The sequence below is a fragment of the Eptesicus fuscus genome, chromosome 14, assembly GCF_027574615.1.
Source record: "Eptesicus fuscus isolate TK198812 chromosome 14, DD_ASM_mEF_20220401, whole genome shotgun sequence".
Taxonomy (NCBI): domain Eukaryota; kingdom Metazoa; phylum Chordata; class Mammalia; order Chiroptera; family Vespertilionidae; genus Eptesicus; species Eptesicus fuscus.
Window position 1 is genome coordinate 53,873,302 of NC_072486.1, and position 18,928 is coordinate 53,892,229.

Below are 18,928 nucleotides of genomic sequence, written 5' to 3' on the forward strand. Positions count from 1 at the left end.
ACAGTTTCTTTGAGATATAAGTGTATATAACACTATATAAGTTTAAGGTGTACAGCACAATGACTTGACATATGTATATATTGCAAAATGATTACAACAATAAATTTAGTATCCATCACCTCATAAGGTTATAAAAATTTTTTATTTCCTTGTGATGAGAACTTTTAGGATCTATTCTCTTAGCAGTTATCAAATATGCCATACAGCATTGTTAACTGTAGTCATCATGTTATACTTTACATCCCAGTTAAAAAATGTTTAAGTTATGTTTTCTCTCTGCTGATGCATAGAAATGCAACTGACATTTGTATAATCTTGTATCCTGCAACTTTCCTAAAGTATCTTACCTCAAAAGAATCTACTGTTAATTTATGTGAATTATCTATATAGTTATACTAGTAACTATATGTAGAAATTAATATAATTGGTGAATAATATTTTTATTTCTTTTAAATTCTTATGCATTTTATTTCTTTGTATTGCCTTATTATAGTGGCTAGGACCTCCTATATCATATCCCGATTTTAAAAATAATAACTTTAAATGTTAAAATGGTTCTCACTTTATCTAATAAAAGAGTAATATGCAAATTAACATCACTCCACTACACCCACAAGCCACGCCCACCAGCCAATCAGGAGTGAGTATGCAAATTAACCCAACCAAAATGGCTGTGACCATAGAGAGAGCAGGAGGCTTGCGTTTCCCTGGTAATGGAGGAAGCCAAGCTTTCTGCACACCCTGGATGGCCTAGGCCACCACTCAAGGCTACAAAGTTTCAATTATAGAAGATAGATAAATCCCAACAAAAATGGCTGTGGCCACAGAGCGAGCAGGAGGCTTGGCTCCGCTCAAGACTACAAAGTTTCAATTATAGAAGATAAATAAATCCCAGATACCAGGGCCTCTGCTTGGGTTGCTGGGGGGCGTGGCCAGCCTGCAAACCACCACAGGCCCCTCAACCAGGCCGCCCCACGCCCCAAGGAAACCCCCACCCTGCTCCGGGACACCCTTCAGGGCAAACCAGCTGGCCCCCACCCATGCACCGGGCCTCTAATCTATCTAATAAAAGAGTAATGTGCAAATTGACCATCACTCCAACACACAAGATGGCTGCCCCCATGTGGTCAAAGATGACTGCTCCCATGTGGACACAAATGGCAGCCACAAGATGGCCAGCAGGCAGGACAGTTGGAAGGGACCAGGCCTGCAAGGGAGGGCAGTTATGGGCAATCAGGTCAGCAGGAGAGGACAGTTGGGGGGGGGCAGGCCTGCAAGATAGGGCAGTTGGGGGCGATCAAGCCTGCAGGGGAGGGCAGTTAGGGGTGACCAAGCTGGCCGAGGAGGGAAGTTGGGGGCGACTGGGCCTGCAGGGAAGAGCAGTTGGGGGGGGACCCAGGGCTGCAGGGGAGGGCAGTTAGGGGCAAACAGGCTGGCAGGAGAGCAGTTAGGTATCAATCAGGCTGTCAGGGGAGTGGTTAGGGGGTGATCAGGCTGGCAGGCAGAAGTGGTTAGGGGCACTCAGGAAGGCAGGCAGGCGAGCAGTTGGGAGCCAGCAGTCCTGGATTGTGAGAGGGATCCCAGATTGGAGTGGGTGCAGGCTGGGCTGAGGGACACACACCCCTGTGCGCGAATTTTGTGCACTGGGCCTCTAATCTATATAATAAAAGCTTAAGTGACCATTACGACAGAATGACCAGAACTATTGGTTGCTATGATGTGCATTGCATAAGCTACGCCCCCTGGTGGTCAGTACGCTCCCACAGGGGGAGTACCACTCAGCCAGAAGCCAGGCTCACGGCTAGCGAGGTCAGCTGAGGTTCTGGGAGCTTCTCCCGCCTCCGGGGCAGCGCTAAGGAGCAGTGAGTCGAGTGGTAAGGAGCTGAGCAGTAAGGAACGAGGGATCCTAGATTGTGAGAGGGATGTTTGACTGTTGGCTTAGGCCCAATCCCCCTGGAATGCCAGCTTAGGCTCGATCCCCGGGGGCATCGGGTCTAAGCTGGCAGACGGACATCTCCCGAGTGGGTCCCAGACTGTGAGAGGTCACAGGCTGGGCTGAGGAACCCCTCTGTCCCCAGTGCACATATTTCGTGCACTGAGTCTCTAGTGAATAAATGTTTGGAACTTTTGTCCTTGTTAAGGAATTGTAATGTTATTTCTAGTATGCTAGGAGTTGATTTTTTAATTGTATATGAAAATTGAATTTTATTGAGTGCTGCTTCTGCATTAATTAGCATTAATTAATTCCTTAATTAAGTGAATTATATTAATTTTTAATGTTAAGCTACCACATTCTTGGGCTTAAGTCATATTTAGGCCAGGATACACATGCTCACACACTCAGACTCTCTCACACAGTGCTGAATTTGGGTTGCAGGTACTTAAAGATTTTTGCATTTATGTTTGGTAAGATTGGTTTATACATGTTTCATATTACCTTTGCCTAGTTTATTTTATTTTTTTTATTGATTTCAGAGAGGAGAGAGAGAGAGAAACATCAATGATGAGAGAGAATCGGCTGCCTCTTGCACACCCCCCACTGGGACCGAGCCCACAACCTGGGCATGTGCCCTAGACTGGAATTGAACCCGGGACCCTTCAGTCCACAGGCCAACTCTATTCACTGAGCCAAACCAGCTGGGGCATCTTTGCCTAATTTTTTATCTTAAGTTCACAGCCTTCTAAAAATGGGATTGGGATAGTTTCTTTTCTATTCTTTGAAAAAAATTTATATAAAATTAGAATTCTTTTTCTCCTTAATAATTGATCATAAGAATGTCTAAGCCTAATGTTTAATTTGTGGGAAGACTTTAAACTACTGACCCAATTTCTGATAATTGTTAGAGGACCAGTCAGGTTTTTTATTTTTCTGTGAGTCAGTTTTGGTAAGTTTATTTCCAGGAATTTGTTCTTTTATTTATTTTCAAACTAACTGTCATACAGTTGCTTGTGTCTGTGGCATCTTTAATTTTATCCCTTTTACATTTCTTTTTAAAATTTTGTTTTGTTAAACCTCACCTGAGGATATTTTTTCCATTGCTTTTCAGAGACAGTGGGAAGGGACAGAGAGAGAGAAAGAGAGAGAGAGAGAGATGTTGATGCGAGACACATGGACTGGTTGCCTCGTGCATGCACCCTGACTAAGGACCCACAATCTGGGTATGCGCCCTGACCGAGAATCGAACCCATCACCAACTGAGCCACACTGGCTAGGGCCCTTTTACATTTCTAATATGTCCCCCCTCCTTTTTTTCTTGATTGATCTAACAGAGATTTATTAGTTTTACTAATATTTTTCTTTTTAAAAAGAACCAACTTTTGTCCTTTCTTGATCTCATATATTAGGTGACCCATGGTTTATTTCTTAAGTATATTTTCAAAATGTGTTTATTTAATTTTAAGTAATTTGCATTGTGGTCAGAAAGTAAAGAGCATATAATAACAAACTCTTTGAATTTATTGTGTCTTGCTTTATGAGTGTAGTACAGTGTCAGTTTTAGTAAAAGTCCTATGTATGCAAGAAGTTTTTTTGATGCAGTTTAGATGAAGTATATTAATTATATGGTTCAAATCTTCTATATCCTTATTGATTTTTTTTGCTGCTTTAATCAGTTACCCTCAGAGATATGTTAACACTATAAATTTGTCAGTTTCCCCTTGTAATTCTGTCAATTTTTGTTTCATGTATTAAAAAAGTGCTTTAAAGCATTTATAAGTTTAGCATTTATATATTCTTAGTAATTTCAGTCTGTTAATGTAAAGTGGATGATTTTTAGTTCTAGTAATGATTTTTTAAAAATTTATCTTTATTGTTGAAAATGTTATAGATGTTCCTCTTTTTTCCCCCCATGACCTCCTCCATCCTGCACCTGCCCCTTCTAGGCCTTCACTACACTATTGTCTGGGTCCATGGGCTATACATATATGCATTTAAGTTCCCTGGTTAATCTCCCCCCCACCTCCTCTAGTAATGATTTTTCTTTAGATTTGTCTTGTTTGATATTAATACATCGATGCCAGCTGCTTTTAGTTACTGTTTACTATTCTTTTACTTTCAAGCTTTTTTGTCCTTATATTTTAGATATATTTTCTATAAACATCTTAGAACTTTTTTTCAGGTTGACAATCCTTGTTTTTTTAATTAAAAGTTAGTTTATTTACATTTATTGTGATTACCTGTACATTTGAATTACTTTTTACTGTCCATCTTGATTTTTTGCTATTTGACCAGCTTTTTCTATATTTCTTTCCTCTCTTTTTGGTCTTCTTTAAGATTTTTTTCTCCTCATTTAATTTTTTTTTCTTATTTACTAGTACATATTGAATATCTGTTCTTTTACTGGTTACTCTAGAAATCTAAACAGCTTCATTAACTTATAGCAAACTTTAACAATTCAAGCTAATTTATACTTTTAATCATTCTCTTGAATTATAAAAGAAACTTGAACACTTGAATTCTGAGGTAGTTCCATTCAAACTTATTTACTACTTATATGAGTTTGGGCAAATTATTTAACCTTCCTGTGTCTCAGTTTCCTCATATGTCAAGTAGATAAAACAGTTTCTACATCAAAGGGTTATTTTGAGAATTAAAAGAGTTAATATATGTAAAACATTCAGGAAAGTTCTAGGCATATAACATGTGCAATATACATGTTGCCTCTATTCTTTTTTTATTTTCCAGAAATTGGAAATTAGCATCATTTTATATAGCCAATATTTGCTTCAACTTATACATTTATCATTTTGTTTTGTACTCAACATTCCTTTGCCATATATTTCCTCTTGGATTACTTTCCTTTTTAAGTTGATCTCCTAGAAGTTGCCTTAGTAAGAGTATAGTGGCAAATGTGTTATTTGTTTGTCTGCAAGTATCTTTTTATTTCATCCTCATTTTTGAAAGATCGTTTTTTTTTTTTAAAAATATATTTTATTGATTTTTTACAGAGAAGAAGGGAGAGGGATAGAGAGTTAGAAACATCAATGAGAGAGAAACATCGATCAGCTGCCTCCTGCACACCTCCTCCTGAGGATGTGCCCACAACCAAGGTACATGCCCTTGACCGGAATCGAACCTGGGACCTTTCAGTCCACAGGCTGACGCTCTATCCACTGAGCCAAACCGGTTAGGGCGAAAGATCGTTTTATTGGGTATTTTCTTTGAACTCCTCAAAGATTATTCCATTGTTTTCTGGTTTCCATTGCTTCAATTTAGAAGTTAGTTATAAGTCTAACTACAGGTATAATAGTTTCCTAGGACTGCCTTAGCAGTTTACCACGTGGTGACGTAAAACAACAGAAATTTATTCTGTCACAGTTTTGGAGGCTAGAAGTTAGAAATTAAGGTGTCAACAGGGCCCCACTCACACAATAAACACTCATTATATGTTAACTATTGTTATTTTGGTTTCTAAGGATTTCCCTTTCTTACCAACTCATCAGTGCATTGAAAAATTTTTAAAGCAGCATTTTCTGCGTTGTGAAAAGAATGTCATGCTAATGAGTTTGATTTTATTATTTTTGCATGGCAAAACTGATCTTAAAAAGCAGTCCTCCCTTCCCACTTGGAAATACTTTTTTTTAATGTGCATGTTATATTTACTAGTATGTTCACATCTACCAGCCCAGTGTCTGGAAGACCATGGGTGGAAGTTGAGGGGCCTATGTTCATCTGATTGGTGGAATTTTTTTTTTTTTTTAAATATTTTTATTGAGGTATTATATGTGTACATATCTTACTATTACCCCCCACCCCACACCCACACATGCCCTCCCCCCCCAGAGTTTTGCGTCCATTGTTTATGCTTATATGCATGCATACAAGTCCTTCGTTTGATTTCATAACTCCCCCACCTTTCCCAAACTTTCCCCCTGTACTTTGAAAGTCTGTTTGATGCTTTACTGTCTCTGTATCTATCTGATTGGTGGAATTTTAAGTATATCTCTTGTATTATTTTGCAGGGTCTTATGTGCTGACTTGGTTAGTATCTTTCACTCTGATTATCTGAACTTTGAGTCTATGAGGTTCGGCAGTGCCCGGGTTCGGCGCCTCTCCACAGCCTCTTCTGTCACCAAACCTCCACACTTCATTCTCACCACCGAGTGGATTTGGTACTGGACTGATGACTTTGGTTGTTGGCAGGAATATGGAAAACAAGTAAGTGTGATAGAAAGCGGCCAAATGTTTCCTCCTGAGGGCTATATAGACAAGCCCTTCCAAGCACAGGCATAAGGATTGTTCTTGGGGTTAGTGAAAAAGCCAAAGATCTCCAGACCTCCTGACTCACCGTTTGGTGGGGTGGGAGGGGGATTGCGGCAAAACTAGCTAATTCAGAGTTCATTTGTCTGAGGTTTCATCTTTGAACAATTTAATATCTGTTGGTTCACGAGATCAGAATGACTAAAAGTTGTAGTGAGATCATGTTTCTTCATTGGTTTTGTTAAATGGGGGTAGAAAGATGCTTCTCTTATTGTTAAACAGGTAACTTTGGAGCAAGTGCACGTGTGTATTGGAGTGTATGTATGATAAAGATTAAATTTGCAGGGTAAAGTTTAAGGCTTTGCAAAGCTGGCTTTTCACCTGACCTGTAGCAGCAACTTTATAGAAGGTGGGCAAGAATAAGAAAATGGATTTATTTCAGATATTTATTTGGAATATGGATCAAATAACTGCTGTTGTCAATTATTTGAAGATGTTCATGGATGGATTAGATTAAAGGCAGTCCCCTGGTCACCTTAGAGGTGCAAAGTATAGGAAGGTCACCATTTCTGTAGGGGAAGCTTCTCCGAAATAGAAATTGGGGTATGTGGCTGTTGGACATTTGTATTGTTTTGGATTGTAAGAGGCTGTGCTCAAGCTCTGGTTTCTTATTCTCAGATGTACTTAGAAGATCTTCTCTGGAAACATAATGTGAGCGCCATGAGGTTAGGAAGCTTTGTCTCTCTTTTGCCACTGATGTGCCCCTGTGCCAAGGATGATGCCTGCAGGTCCTTGGGAAAAGGTTTTGGTCAGTTGAGGAAAGAGATATTGTTGCCTTAGGCTCATTGTTCAGTTGCAGATGGTCACTCTCATTGGTGGCCTCATGACTTGAGCTTCATTCTTCACCTCCATTTCTTCCAGTGCCAGCCTGTCCTCATTGGCTGTTCTGTCCATCCTCTTCCCCACTTATCTCCCTATCTCAAGAATCCTGGGATTCCTCTCACCTTTCCTGCCATGTGGATTTGTTCAGGGAAGCTCTCTACCATTGCTCTCGATTTGGCCAGAAGCAGGAGGAGAGAGGTCTTGTCTGTATTGAGGAGGGGAAAAGGGTGACAGATTGGTCACACTCCAGGAATTGAGTTTATTTGGTGACAACATGGAGGGATGCATGGCAGACAAGAAACGCTTAGAAAATGTAATAGCCTTTCACTTTTCGTTTGTCAATTTGTCTCCCTCTGGGGTACAAACTCTCTGGGAGCCTAGTGGGATAACGTGGGACCCTGTAGGTAACCCTGGAGAAAGTACATTTCTCTGGGTGGCTTCCCCAACTGGGTGTCACTTTGGGGACTAGAGGCCTTTCTCCTTCAGACAGCCCACTCTTAGGGTGCTCCCCTTTTCTTTTCTGTGCCACTACTCTTTAATGCAGAGTGCATAACCTCTTTAGAACAGCGAGAATCTCAGGGTTTGATTGTGTAGGTATGATTGACACACCATGTGTGGGTGGGTACAGATGCATGTTTGTGGGTTTGGTGATGGTCCACTGCATGGTCTCAGTTTGTACCATCAGCGGGACTACCTCATGAAGTGACCTGTCCATTCTAGCCCTTCCTTGCCCACACACTTCTGGTGTCACCCATATTTGTATTTCTTTCTTGGTTTTCTGCTAATTACCAGTTCAAAATAGTTTTCTCTTGATTCTCAAAGAAGCTAGGTTCTTTTATGACTGAGCTCAGCATGTACCCCCAAATTTCAGGTCCAAATTGCTTCCTTCCTATTAATTTCCTAGAGCTGCCATGAAAAAGTACCACAAACTTTAGAATACCAGTGATTTATTATCTCACATATCTGGAGGCTGGAAATTGAAATCAAGGTGTCAATAGGGCCATGCTTCCTGTGTCACCAGTAGGTAATCCTTTCTTGCCTCTTCCTAGCTTCTGGTGGTTTGCTGGCAGTCTTTGGTGTTCCTTGGCTTGTAGATGCATCACTCCAGTCTGCCTTTGTCATCATATGGTGTTCTCCCTGTGTGTCTTCAGATGGCCATCCTCTTGTAAGAACATCGGTCATGTTGGATTAGGGGCCCATCTTAACTAATTACATCTGCAATGATCCTGTGTCCAAATAAGGTCACATTTTTCAGGTACTGAGGATTAGGGGACACAATTAAACCCATAACCCAATCCTATATAATAATAGAGTAATATGCAAATTAGGCGTCACTCCACAACAAAATGGCAGCCCCCATACCCACAAGATGGCAGTGCCCAGTTCCCTCAGCCCCGCTGCTGGAATGTCTGGCCTGTCCCACCAGCAAACAGAGCACTGAGAGCAGGGCATGGCGGCTTCCTTAGTGCTGCGGCAGCGGGAAGCTGCCAGGCCCTGCGCACACAGAGCCGTCGGAGGAGCAGGGCCTGGCATCTTCCTGTTGGTCTATGCGGCAATCTGGAAGCCGCCAGGCCCTGTGCACACGGAGCTGGCGGAGGAGCAGGGCCTGGAGTCTTCCCGTTGGTTGCCGCGGCAATCGGGAAGCCGCCAGGCCCTGTGCACACAGAGCTGGCGGAGGAGCAGGGCCTGGAGTCTTCCCGATGGTCGCCGCGGTGATCGGGAAGCCGCCAGGCCCTGCGCACACGGAGCCGGCGGAGGAGCAGGGCCTGCGCACACAGAGCTGGCGGGCGATTGGGAAGACTCCAGTGCCAGCAGAGCAGGGCATGGCGGCTTCCTGATCTCGGCAGCCAGGAAGCCACCAGGCCCTGCAAAGCTGGGCATGGCAGCTTCCTTAGTGGGGCAGTGGCAGGGAAGTCCCCAGACATGGCAGACAGAGCCCAGACAGCAGGGCTTGGGGGCTTCCTTAGTGGGCAGTGGCGGTGGGAACACCCCCAGGCCCCGCAGACAGAGCCTGGACAACAGGGCATGGGGGCTTCCTTAGTGTGTCCGTGTCTGGGAAGCCCCTAGGCCCGGCAGACAGAGCACATTGCAGGGCATTGGGGCTTCCTTCACATGGCACATGGCGGCAGCAGGCAGAGAGCGACAGCAGGGCATGGGGGCTTCATCTCCATGGCTGCAGGGAAACCTCCAGGCCCCGCAGAGAGCAGAGAACCATGGGGAGTGGGCCTAAGCCATCAGTAGGATATCCTCTGAGAGCTCCTGGATTGTAGAGGGTGCAGGTTGGGCTGAGGGACCCCCGTGTATGAATTTTGTGCACCGGGCCTCTAGTTTTGTATATAAGAGAATTACTATTTAAAAAAATTTTTTTAAAATTAATTTTAGAGAGGAAGGGAGAGGGAGAGATAGATACAAACATCAATGATGAGAGAGAATCATTGATAAGTTGCCTCCTGCATGCTCCCTCCCACCCCCCCACTGGGATCAGAACTCACAACCCCAGCATATGTCCTGACCAGGAATCAAACCATGACCTTCTGGTTCATAGGTCAATGCTCAACCACTGAGCCACACTGGGCCCATTACTGTTCTTGGCCCATTGAAGTTTCCTGCATGAAACTTGATGTCCCCGAGGTATTGGGCTCCAGCATGCATTACTCTGACATATATTCTCATTGGATTATTCTCAACAGGCTTCTCTTTTCAATTTACCTTTTTCATTTCCCCCTTTCCTCTAATCTCCTCTGCTTTGATCTAAAAGCCCTACAGTTAACCTTCATCCTTTTGAACAACCTTAACAACCCATCCATCTGACTTGCCAGCACCTGACTTCTATTTCCATTACTGTTTATTCAGGAGTACTTTTAGAAGGTGGGACCCAGCCAGGCACAGATGCTGTCAAGGGGAGAAGGCTCAGGGGCTAAATCTGATGGCACATCCAGCCTTTGCCCAGAGTGCAGTCCATTCCTTCCTCACACACCTGGCGTTCTTGCTTCTCCTCCATGTCCTTCATGTGCTTCTTTTCCACTCCCTTTGGTGAATGTAGGGGTTTCCCAGGGTCTAGCCCACACTCCCATTCTTCCAGTTGTGTGTTTTCAGGGGTGATCACATAGATTCTTCTGACAGTGGTGCCCACCTCAAGTGAACTCTATGTCTCTGTCTCCAGACCAGATTCTTCAATCATCAGACTTGTGTATCCAGGCACCCACGTGATAGTTCTGCATACCTTTGCTTTTTTTCCAGGCGCTGTGCTGAGTGCCCTGAATGTCTTATTTAATTATTTTCCAACCTCTTGAGGATGGTATGATACTATTGTAATGATAGGAGTACTATTATTACTCGTGTTATGGAGTTGAGATAATTGAGGTTCAGAGAGGTTAAAATAACTTGCCAAGGTTATAGAGTAAATAGGGTTTGGGGCTAGAATTCAAGCTCAGTTTATCCCCAAAATCTTAGATATCTTATAGGTAACTGTAATGAGAGTGAGAGATTAAAATGGATAATTGAAAAAATAGAAGAGCTCTCCAAGGGATCAAAAAAAAGAGAACAAGGAGGGCTGTCCTCTCACTAAAGGATGGCAGGAACAAGACGAGATGGAAAAGGGGCAACATTGCTCAGGCTGTCCAATCAGGCAGTGTTTGAGGATTCTCTGTTGATGTTTCCCCTTCATTTGAATGCTGTGTAATCCACTATGAGTCACTGAATGCTCTCTCCTCCATTGCTCCCATCATGGTTATCCTGGTTAGCAGCACCCATATTTATAATTTATTTTCCTAGGCAGCTTTTGGGAAGCAGTTGTGTTGGCTTCTGTTCTGTGCCTTGCTCTCCTGCCATATCCCTGTGCCTATTGTGCCTCCTCCATGATACTAATTCCACTGTGACCAAGTCTGCAACATGGCAAGGATAGCACCAGTGTTTGTCTTCATCATTGTAGATTCTTGCCTTCATGAAGTATCTGTTTTTTTGCCTTGCAGGGCATGGAGCACCCCACGACCACCGTCAGCAGCAGCGATTTGGAGAAGGCCTACCTGGCATACTGCGCACCAGGATCTGACACTCAGGCAGCCATTCTCAAGTTCCAGGCTGGAAAGCACAAATACGAGTTAGACTTTAGAGGTACTTACTGACTTACCCAACAGGGTCTGGTCATCTGCTGGCTGTGCCTTTTCCACAAAAACCCTGGACAAACTGTTCACACATTGAGGCCCAGGGAAAAAAAGGAAGGGTGATTACTGCTCTGAAATGCTTCCCATATAGAAAGGGAGACAGACCTATAAACAGATGATGCCAGTCCAGCAGAATCAAAGAGAAACTGCCTGAAGAGTGGTGAGGGGGAGGGGAAGTGGACCCTGAGGAGCGGATAGGAGCCCCAACAGTGGAGGGAGGGACAAGCAGGGTCAGCACTTGTGCAGTGGTGGTTGTCCTGTTGGCCATGGCCAAGTCCCTCTGTGTCTGAGGATTAACCTTAGTCCCCAACAAGTGTCGTTGTGTTTCTGCTCTGCAGCTTTGCCTTATACTCCCCAGTGTGGTCACATTAATACCATCTTTTCTATAGGCACCTTCAGCATAGATGGGTTGCCAGAAGCATACATTAACTAAAAGTTGCTGGGAAGCATATTTTTTTGTGCTCATGGTGGCCTGAAACTGGGCCTTAAATGACGTGTCCCTTTTGCCTTGACAGACAGAAGCAGGCCAAACACTCTTTGGCTAGGTCTTCCAGTGACCTGGCCAAAGAGTGAGGATTTTTATTTTTAAGTTTTAGTTTTTCTATAACTTCTTTTAAGCCATTTCCAGATGGATTTAAAGTGGGCTTTCTTTTAAACACAGTTGACTGTTTTCTCTGTTTTGTGGACCTTCATTCTATGTGGAGGGCAGCAAAGTGTCTTTAGTGAATTACCCTAAAGCCACTTTAATTGCCTGTTTTTAGTCAGTTGTTTTTGCTTGTGGTTTTGTGGCACTGGTGGTTTTGCTTAATGTAGAATGGCTGCTACCTCGATGGGCCCTTACAGGGATCTTAAAGTGTCTACTACTCTTCAGTGAGAACTGCTTACCACCCTTTAGCTCAATTGGCAAACATCAACCAATCCAGTCTGACAAATGCAGATTCCCGAAAGGGACAGTGAGAGGTATGCAAAATATTAAAAGTCAGGACTTCCCTGAAGATCAAGTCTATATAACTATCACCCATCTGGTTGCTGCTGTTTGAAATATTTATTAAACTATTGAGAATATCAAAACAACTAAACCAAAAATGTCAGATGCAACCTTGATCACTCTCAACCTAGGCCACACTTCCAGGGGACAGAACAGAAAGTCAGGTGAGAGTGGGTAAGAGCTCACCACATGTGGTTGACTGCAAACCTCAATGTGAGGAAAATCATGCTTCAAGTTCACCTTGGTAGACACAGTTTTTTGTTGGTGGTAGATAACAGTAGCCACAAGAAGCTTGAGATGAGTTAACTTCTCCTCACAACTTCACTACTAGATATAATGAAAGCAAATTTCAGACCCAAATCTGCCACTCACAGTTATAAACTAAATATTAGGAAGCAAGTACATTTAAGAAATACATAACAAACCAAATGACTTGTTCTGTAGGATTGGGAAAGACTCAGTTGTCCTTTTAGGGACTGTTGTCATAAAAGAGTCACTCATGGTAATGCCAGGATTCTAGAGGAAAAGCTGAATTCTGACATTTGTTAGCTGCTATCAGAATCCCCACAGTCAGGGCTTGCTTAGGGTCTTAACCTCGTGTATCCTCTTTAAGGGTAAATTTGGGAAAAGGCCTCACTTTACTCTGCCCATGGGGGGATAGGGATTGAGTCTCACATACACGTCTTGAATAACTTTTAATTTCACTAGTGAAAAGCCCATTTAAGATTCATCACAATGTTAGTGAACAGGTCAATAAAATTTGCATGCTAATTAACAGAGTAGTGAGAGATTGAACAGTGGATAGTAAAGGGGGTTGTAGTAGCAGGATCTGAATTATGGGCTCCCATTAGAACATGGGGGAACCCCTAGGAGTGCCTGATCTTTTTCTTAAATATATTTTTATTGATTTCAGAGAGGAAGGAAGAGGGAGAGAGAGATAGAAACATCAATGATGAAAGAGAATCATTGATTGGCTCAGGAGTGACCTCCTGGGCAGTAGCATAGGGAATACACACTTCAAGTGCAGTAAGATAAGTTACAGATATATACAAATTAATATTAAAATGCTTTTTAAATGAAAAACGTTATTTTTGTACCCTAGGTGCAGAAAGTAAGACTTGACAAGGTTTTCTTGGTAGGTGAGGACATATAATCTAACTTGTAGGAGGTATTCATGGTTTTTCTACTCAAAGTGGGGTGTCCCTTTCACCCTCAGGATGAATCTCAGGATCTTAGGGATGGGCATGGGACAAGAAATTTGCTGATTAAAAATGGTACGGGTTTTACAAGGTTGAGAAATAATGTACTGCTATAGAGTCAGTTTAAGAAAAGTCATAAGAGTAAAATTATTATATTAACTCTAAATCCCACTGGCTCAAGATGTGATAATTTGTTCTTAGGCTGGGCTGAAGCTTTTTTTATATCCAGACTGGGAAAAATTGCTGAGCAACATAATAGTTTAAACAGGATCGGAAGGAACAATTTAAAAGCACTCATATGTAATTGATGTATCAATTACTAATCATACATTTATTCATTAAACCCCATCTCCTAAGGATTGATATTTTCTTTATGAATATTTGAAATAGGTAAAACTGCCTTATTTTTAACATACTGATTCTAGGGTCTATATATTTGGATTAGCTTTCAAACCCATTTAATTTGTTTATTAAACACTGACATTTGTGTGTGTGTGTATTTATTTATTTATTTTTTATTTTGCAGTCTTTATTCAGAGAAACCTGGTCTTTGGTACATTCAGAAAGGTTTGTCGGAGACCCAAATACGTGTCTCCTCAGGATGTAAAGGCGAAGCAAACCAGGTGAATGGGGTTGGGGAACTTGTCACTTAAGGTGTGTGTCGGTTGGGGTGTGCTCTGCTGAGTATAGAAAACTTCAGACTGGTTAAAGCATTAAAGAGCTTTGTTGGCTGTGTAAACTGAGTGCCCAAGTACTCTTGGTGTCCGAGTATTCTGGGCCTGGCCCTTGATCTTTTTGAGTTTTTGCTATTACAAGTATAACCCCACAAAGGATGATCTGGTGTTTATACCATTTCATATTTGTGGAGCTGGGTCATCAGATTAGAGTCCTAAAAGGTCAATGCAGGTTCCTCTTCATGAGGTTGAGCCATTATGCATTTGTCCCAGAGTGCATGGGGTGCCACTTTTCCTTGACTTTGCCAACAGAGTGGTGAAGCTTTTAGATCTTTGCCATTTTTCATAGGTGGGAAAGGGCATATCTGTGCATTTTAATTTGCTTTCTCTTATAAGTAAGGCTTACTATTTTTTCCTAACATGTAAGAGCCATTTTCCTATCTCTGTCTATGGACTATTTGTGTTTTTGTCTATTTTTCTGTCAACCTTTTGGTATTTTTCTTAAATAGGAGAATTTTTTTTTTTTATCAGAGAGATGAACCCTTGATTTGTTATATAAATTATAAATATTTTCTCCTGGTTTGTCTTTTGGATTTGTTTATGAATATCAGGATCTTAGGGATGGGCATGGGACAAGAAATTTGCTGATTAAAAATGGTATATAATGGTACGCAGACATATTTATTTTATTTATTTATTTTTAGTTAAATGTATCAGTCTCTTCTATGTATTGCTTCTGGATTTAGAATTTTGGTCAACTATGACTGCTCCCACTTCTGGAAGTCATTTTTGACTCTCCAGAGCCTACTGTAGGCATAGTTTGTCTTTTTCCTAAGACTGGGTCTCTTTGGGGCCATAAGCAAATGCCACACATCAGAAATAAAAATGGTTATTTTGCTCAAATTCAGACTATGATATGAGTGATTCAGAATCTTCCCACTCCGTAACCTGAGAGTCGTACATGATGCAGTGATGTATGGTTCTTCCCTCTAACGTTTTGTCATAACTCCAGCAGGCAAAAATCTGCTTGGGCCTCCTTGGCCACCTGGGGCTCTTAGGGTTGATCACTTTCAGAAACAAGTTCTCTATTTAAAACAGTTAACAGAGTCATAGTTGTTTAATGGGAAGTTCAAAATGGCATTTACCCATAAGGTATCTGGTTTAGTTCCTTACTATCTTTACATCCTCCATGGAAATGGTTTATTCATGTAATTGGGTCTTATTTTTTTCTTTTAAAAAAACTTTTAGATATTTTTTTGTTATTTAATTTTTTCCCTTCCTCTAGTTTGGAAGTTATACATTGTGTTAGTATTTTTTTTAAAGGCCACACTAAAAATTACAAAATGTGTTCTTCACTTAGGTATAAGTCAGTTAAATTGATTGCCATCCTGTTAAATTATATAAGGACCTTTATATAATTTACTAGAGTCCTGGTGCATGAAATTTGAGCACTTTGGGGGGTGTCCCTCAGCCTGGCTTGTGCCCTCTCACAGTCTGGGAGCCCTTAGGGGATGTCTGACTGACGCCCTCTCACAGTCGGGGACCAGGCCGTCAGTCGGACATAGTTAGCGCTGCCGCCATCTTCCGCCACCACTGCTGCACTCACCAGCTGTGAGCCTGGCTTCTGGCTGAGTGGTGCTTGCCCTGTGGGAGTGCACTGACCACGAGGGTGCAGCTCCTGCATTGAGCGTCTGCCCCCTGGTGGTCAGTGCACATCATAGCGACTGGTCGTTCTGCCATTGGGTCGATTTGCACATTAGCCTTTTATTATACAGGACTAGGGGCCCGGTACACGAAATTCGTGCACTGGGGGTGGGGGAGGGTCCCTCAGCCCAACATGCCCCCTCTCACATACTGGGAGCCCTCAGGGGATTTCCTACTGATGGCTCAGGCCCGCTCCCCACGGGAAGCGGGCCTAAGCTGAAGTCTGGCCTCCCTTTGTGGGAGGCAACCGGGCTGGTCAGGGGAAGGCACCAGCCCCATCACCCTGCTGCTGCAGCCACTGCCAGTCACCACAGCCACCAAGGTGTTTTCATCAACACGACCTCAGTCCCTTCACCAAGAAAAAAATGACAACTTTCTTTAGGCATTTTCAAGATGTGTCTTTCATAGGATATGCATTTCTTTCTTTTTTTTTTTTTTTTATCCTCGTCTAAGGATATGTTTCTATTGACTTTTAGAGAATGTGGAAGAGAAAGGGAAAGACAGAGAGAAACATCAAAGTGAGAGGAACACTTTGGTTGCCTCCTGCATGAGCCCTGATCTGGACCCTGGCCAGGGAGGAGCCTGCAACCTAGGTACATGTCCTTGATCAGAATCAACCCAGACCCTGCTGTGGGCAGGCCGAGGCTCTATCCACTGAGTCAAACCAACTAGGGCAGGATATGACATTTCTTAGCCCTCCAGCAGTGGACCTTCGTTTTTTTCTCCAGAAGTATGGTGGAAAAACCCTAGATCACCTTTTTGGATTCTTATTACCCAAGTTACTGAGAACATTACCAGTGGCATACAGGAAGCTTAGCCAATGTGCAGTCAGAAAAGGTGTTTCCTCTATAGTTCACAACAATCACCGGCTGTGCCCTGCCCAGGCCTAAAGCCTCTGGCCAAAAGCTTTAGGCCTGGGAAGGGGACCTCCAGCTCCCTGTGATCGCAGACACCGCCCATTGGGCAGGGGACCCCAGCTTCCTGCAATCCACCACAGGAGCAGATGCCCTCGCAGGAGCGGACCCCCACTTGCCTGCGATCCATCACAGGCTCCCCGCTGGTGCCTAAGGCCGGGAAAGCCTTCGGCAGGGTGGTTTCCTGGTGGGCATGGCTTGTGGGTGTAGCGAAGGTACGGTCAATTTGCATATTACTCTATTATTAGGTAGGATTCCATGTACTTTTCTCTTGACTTAAGTTATTTTTTTAAATTTTTATTTATTTTTAAAATATATTTTTATTGATTTTAGAGAGGAAGGGAGAGAGAGAGAGAAACATCAATGATGAGAGAGAATCATTGATTGGCTGCCCCACACTGGGGATTGAGCCCACAACCTGGGCATAGAATCGAACCGTGACAGGGAATCGAACCGTGACCTCCTGGTTCATAGATCAATGCTTCACCACTGAGCCATGCCAGCTAGGTGACTTATACTAGGTGTATCGGTTAATAATAGAGGATTTTATAATAAATGAAAACACAATAATTTCAAGAGAAACATCAGAAGTGCTTTATTCCAAGTAATGTCCTTCACTAGCTACATATTTCCCCATCTTTCAGGTAATTTGTGGATACCATCCCAATAGAACTTTTCTTGTTTTGAGGCAAACCATTCAGAGACCCAATTTTCCACTGCTTCATACATTTTGAAGTGCTGCTTAGAAAGTGCGTGTGCCATCAATCAGAACAAGTGGTAATCTGAATGAGCAAGGTCTGGTGAATATAGCGGGTGGGTTAATACTTCCCAGGCAAGATCTTTTAATGTGTCTTTAACTGCTTTTGCAGTGTGTGATGGTGCGTCGTCATGAAGCAAAATTACTTTGCCATGTCTTCTGGAAAATTCTGGTCGTTTTACAATCAAAGCGTGGTTCAAATTGAGTATTTGTTGTCAGTAGTGATCAGTATTAACGGTTTTATCTGGTTTTAGAAGCTCATAATACACCACACCTTCATGATCCCACCAAACACAGAGCATTGTCTTCTTTCTGAAGTGATTTGGCCTTGCAGCCGATGTTGATGATTGACCTGGATCAACCCATGATTTTGTGTGTTTGGGATTCTCAAAATAAATCCACTTTTTCATCACCAGTCACAATTCAATGCAAAAAAGACTGACTTTTGTGCCATTGAAGCAACATTTTACTGATGACTTTTCGGTTTTCCATTTGTCTTTCATTCAGTTGGTATGGCACCCATTTTCCTTCCTTTAAAATCTTTCACAATTATTAAAAAGTATTTAAAAAAAAGAAAGAAAAAAGCCCTAACCGGTTTGGCTCAGTGGATAGAGCGTTGGCCTTTGGACTCAAGGGTCCCAGGTTTGATTCCGGTCAAGGACATGTACCTTGGTTTCGGGCACATACCCAGTAGGGAGTGTGCAGGAGGCAGCTGATCGATGTTTCTCTCTCATTGATGTTTCTAACTCTCTATACCTCTCCCTTCCTCTCTGTAAAAAAATAAATAAAATATATTAAAAAGTATTAAAAAAAAACCTTTCCCATTGCCTGAAAATGATTGGAAATTGTTTGCTGAGCAATGTTTAATCTTTCTGCAAGTTGTTTTTGAGTTTGAGACGCATCTTCATCCAATGCTTGTAATTGTTGGGTCTTCAAACTTTTTCAGTTGGCCTGGACGTTCTTCGTCTTTCACATTGAAATCATCACTTTTAAAGCATTTAAACCAGCATTCACAAGTATCTTGAGATGGAGCATGTTCACCATAAGCTTTCCAAAGTATACGATAACTTTCAGCAGCACTTTTCTTCAAAATAATGAATTAAAACATCCTGCAAATGCTCTTTTTTTTTGGCACAAAATTTGACATTTTTAAGCATAAAAATATCTATGATGTTTAACACCTTCAGCAAATTTGACATATGAAGTTTTGAAGCTTGTTGTCAATACAACAAAATAGCATACATATAAAATCGCATATACATCAACATATGTGTAACTCCATCGATTGAAAAAAATCTGCATTATTAACTGGTACACCTAGTATTATTTTTTAATTTAATGAGGCACTATTTTTTTTTGGCACTATTTTTTTATACTATGAATATTTCATTAAATTTATTCACATTCTTATTGTTTTCTTTGTCCTTTCAAATTTCCTTAGATGAAGG

The 18,928-nt window shown here is 42.1% G+C and overlaps 1 protein-coding gene across 4 annotated transcripts in view; it reads left to right on the forward strand.

The window, feature by feature from the left end:
• The window catches only part of PARP12 (poly(ADP-ribose) polymerase family member 12), a 50,087-nt gene that overhangs the window by 21,563 nt on the left and 9,596 nt on the right, over nucleotides 1-18,928 (forward strand). For 2 of the 4 annotated variants that reach the window (XM_054726119.1, XM_054726116.1), the window contains exons 6-8: nucleotides 5,962-6,157; nucleotides 11,053-11,194; nucleotides 13,958-14,054. In XM_054726119.1, the coding sequence (XP_054582094.1) occupies nucleotides 5,962-6,157; nucleotides 11,053-11,194; nucleotides 13,958-14,054 (435 nt within the window). The remainder of the gene's footprint in view (nucleotides 1-5,961; nucleotides 6,158-11,052; nucleotides 11,195-13,957; nucleotides 14,055-18,928) is intronic. The other 2 variants (XM_054726117.1, XM_054726118.1) reach the window with 1 other exon arrangement.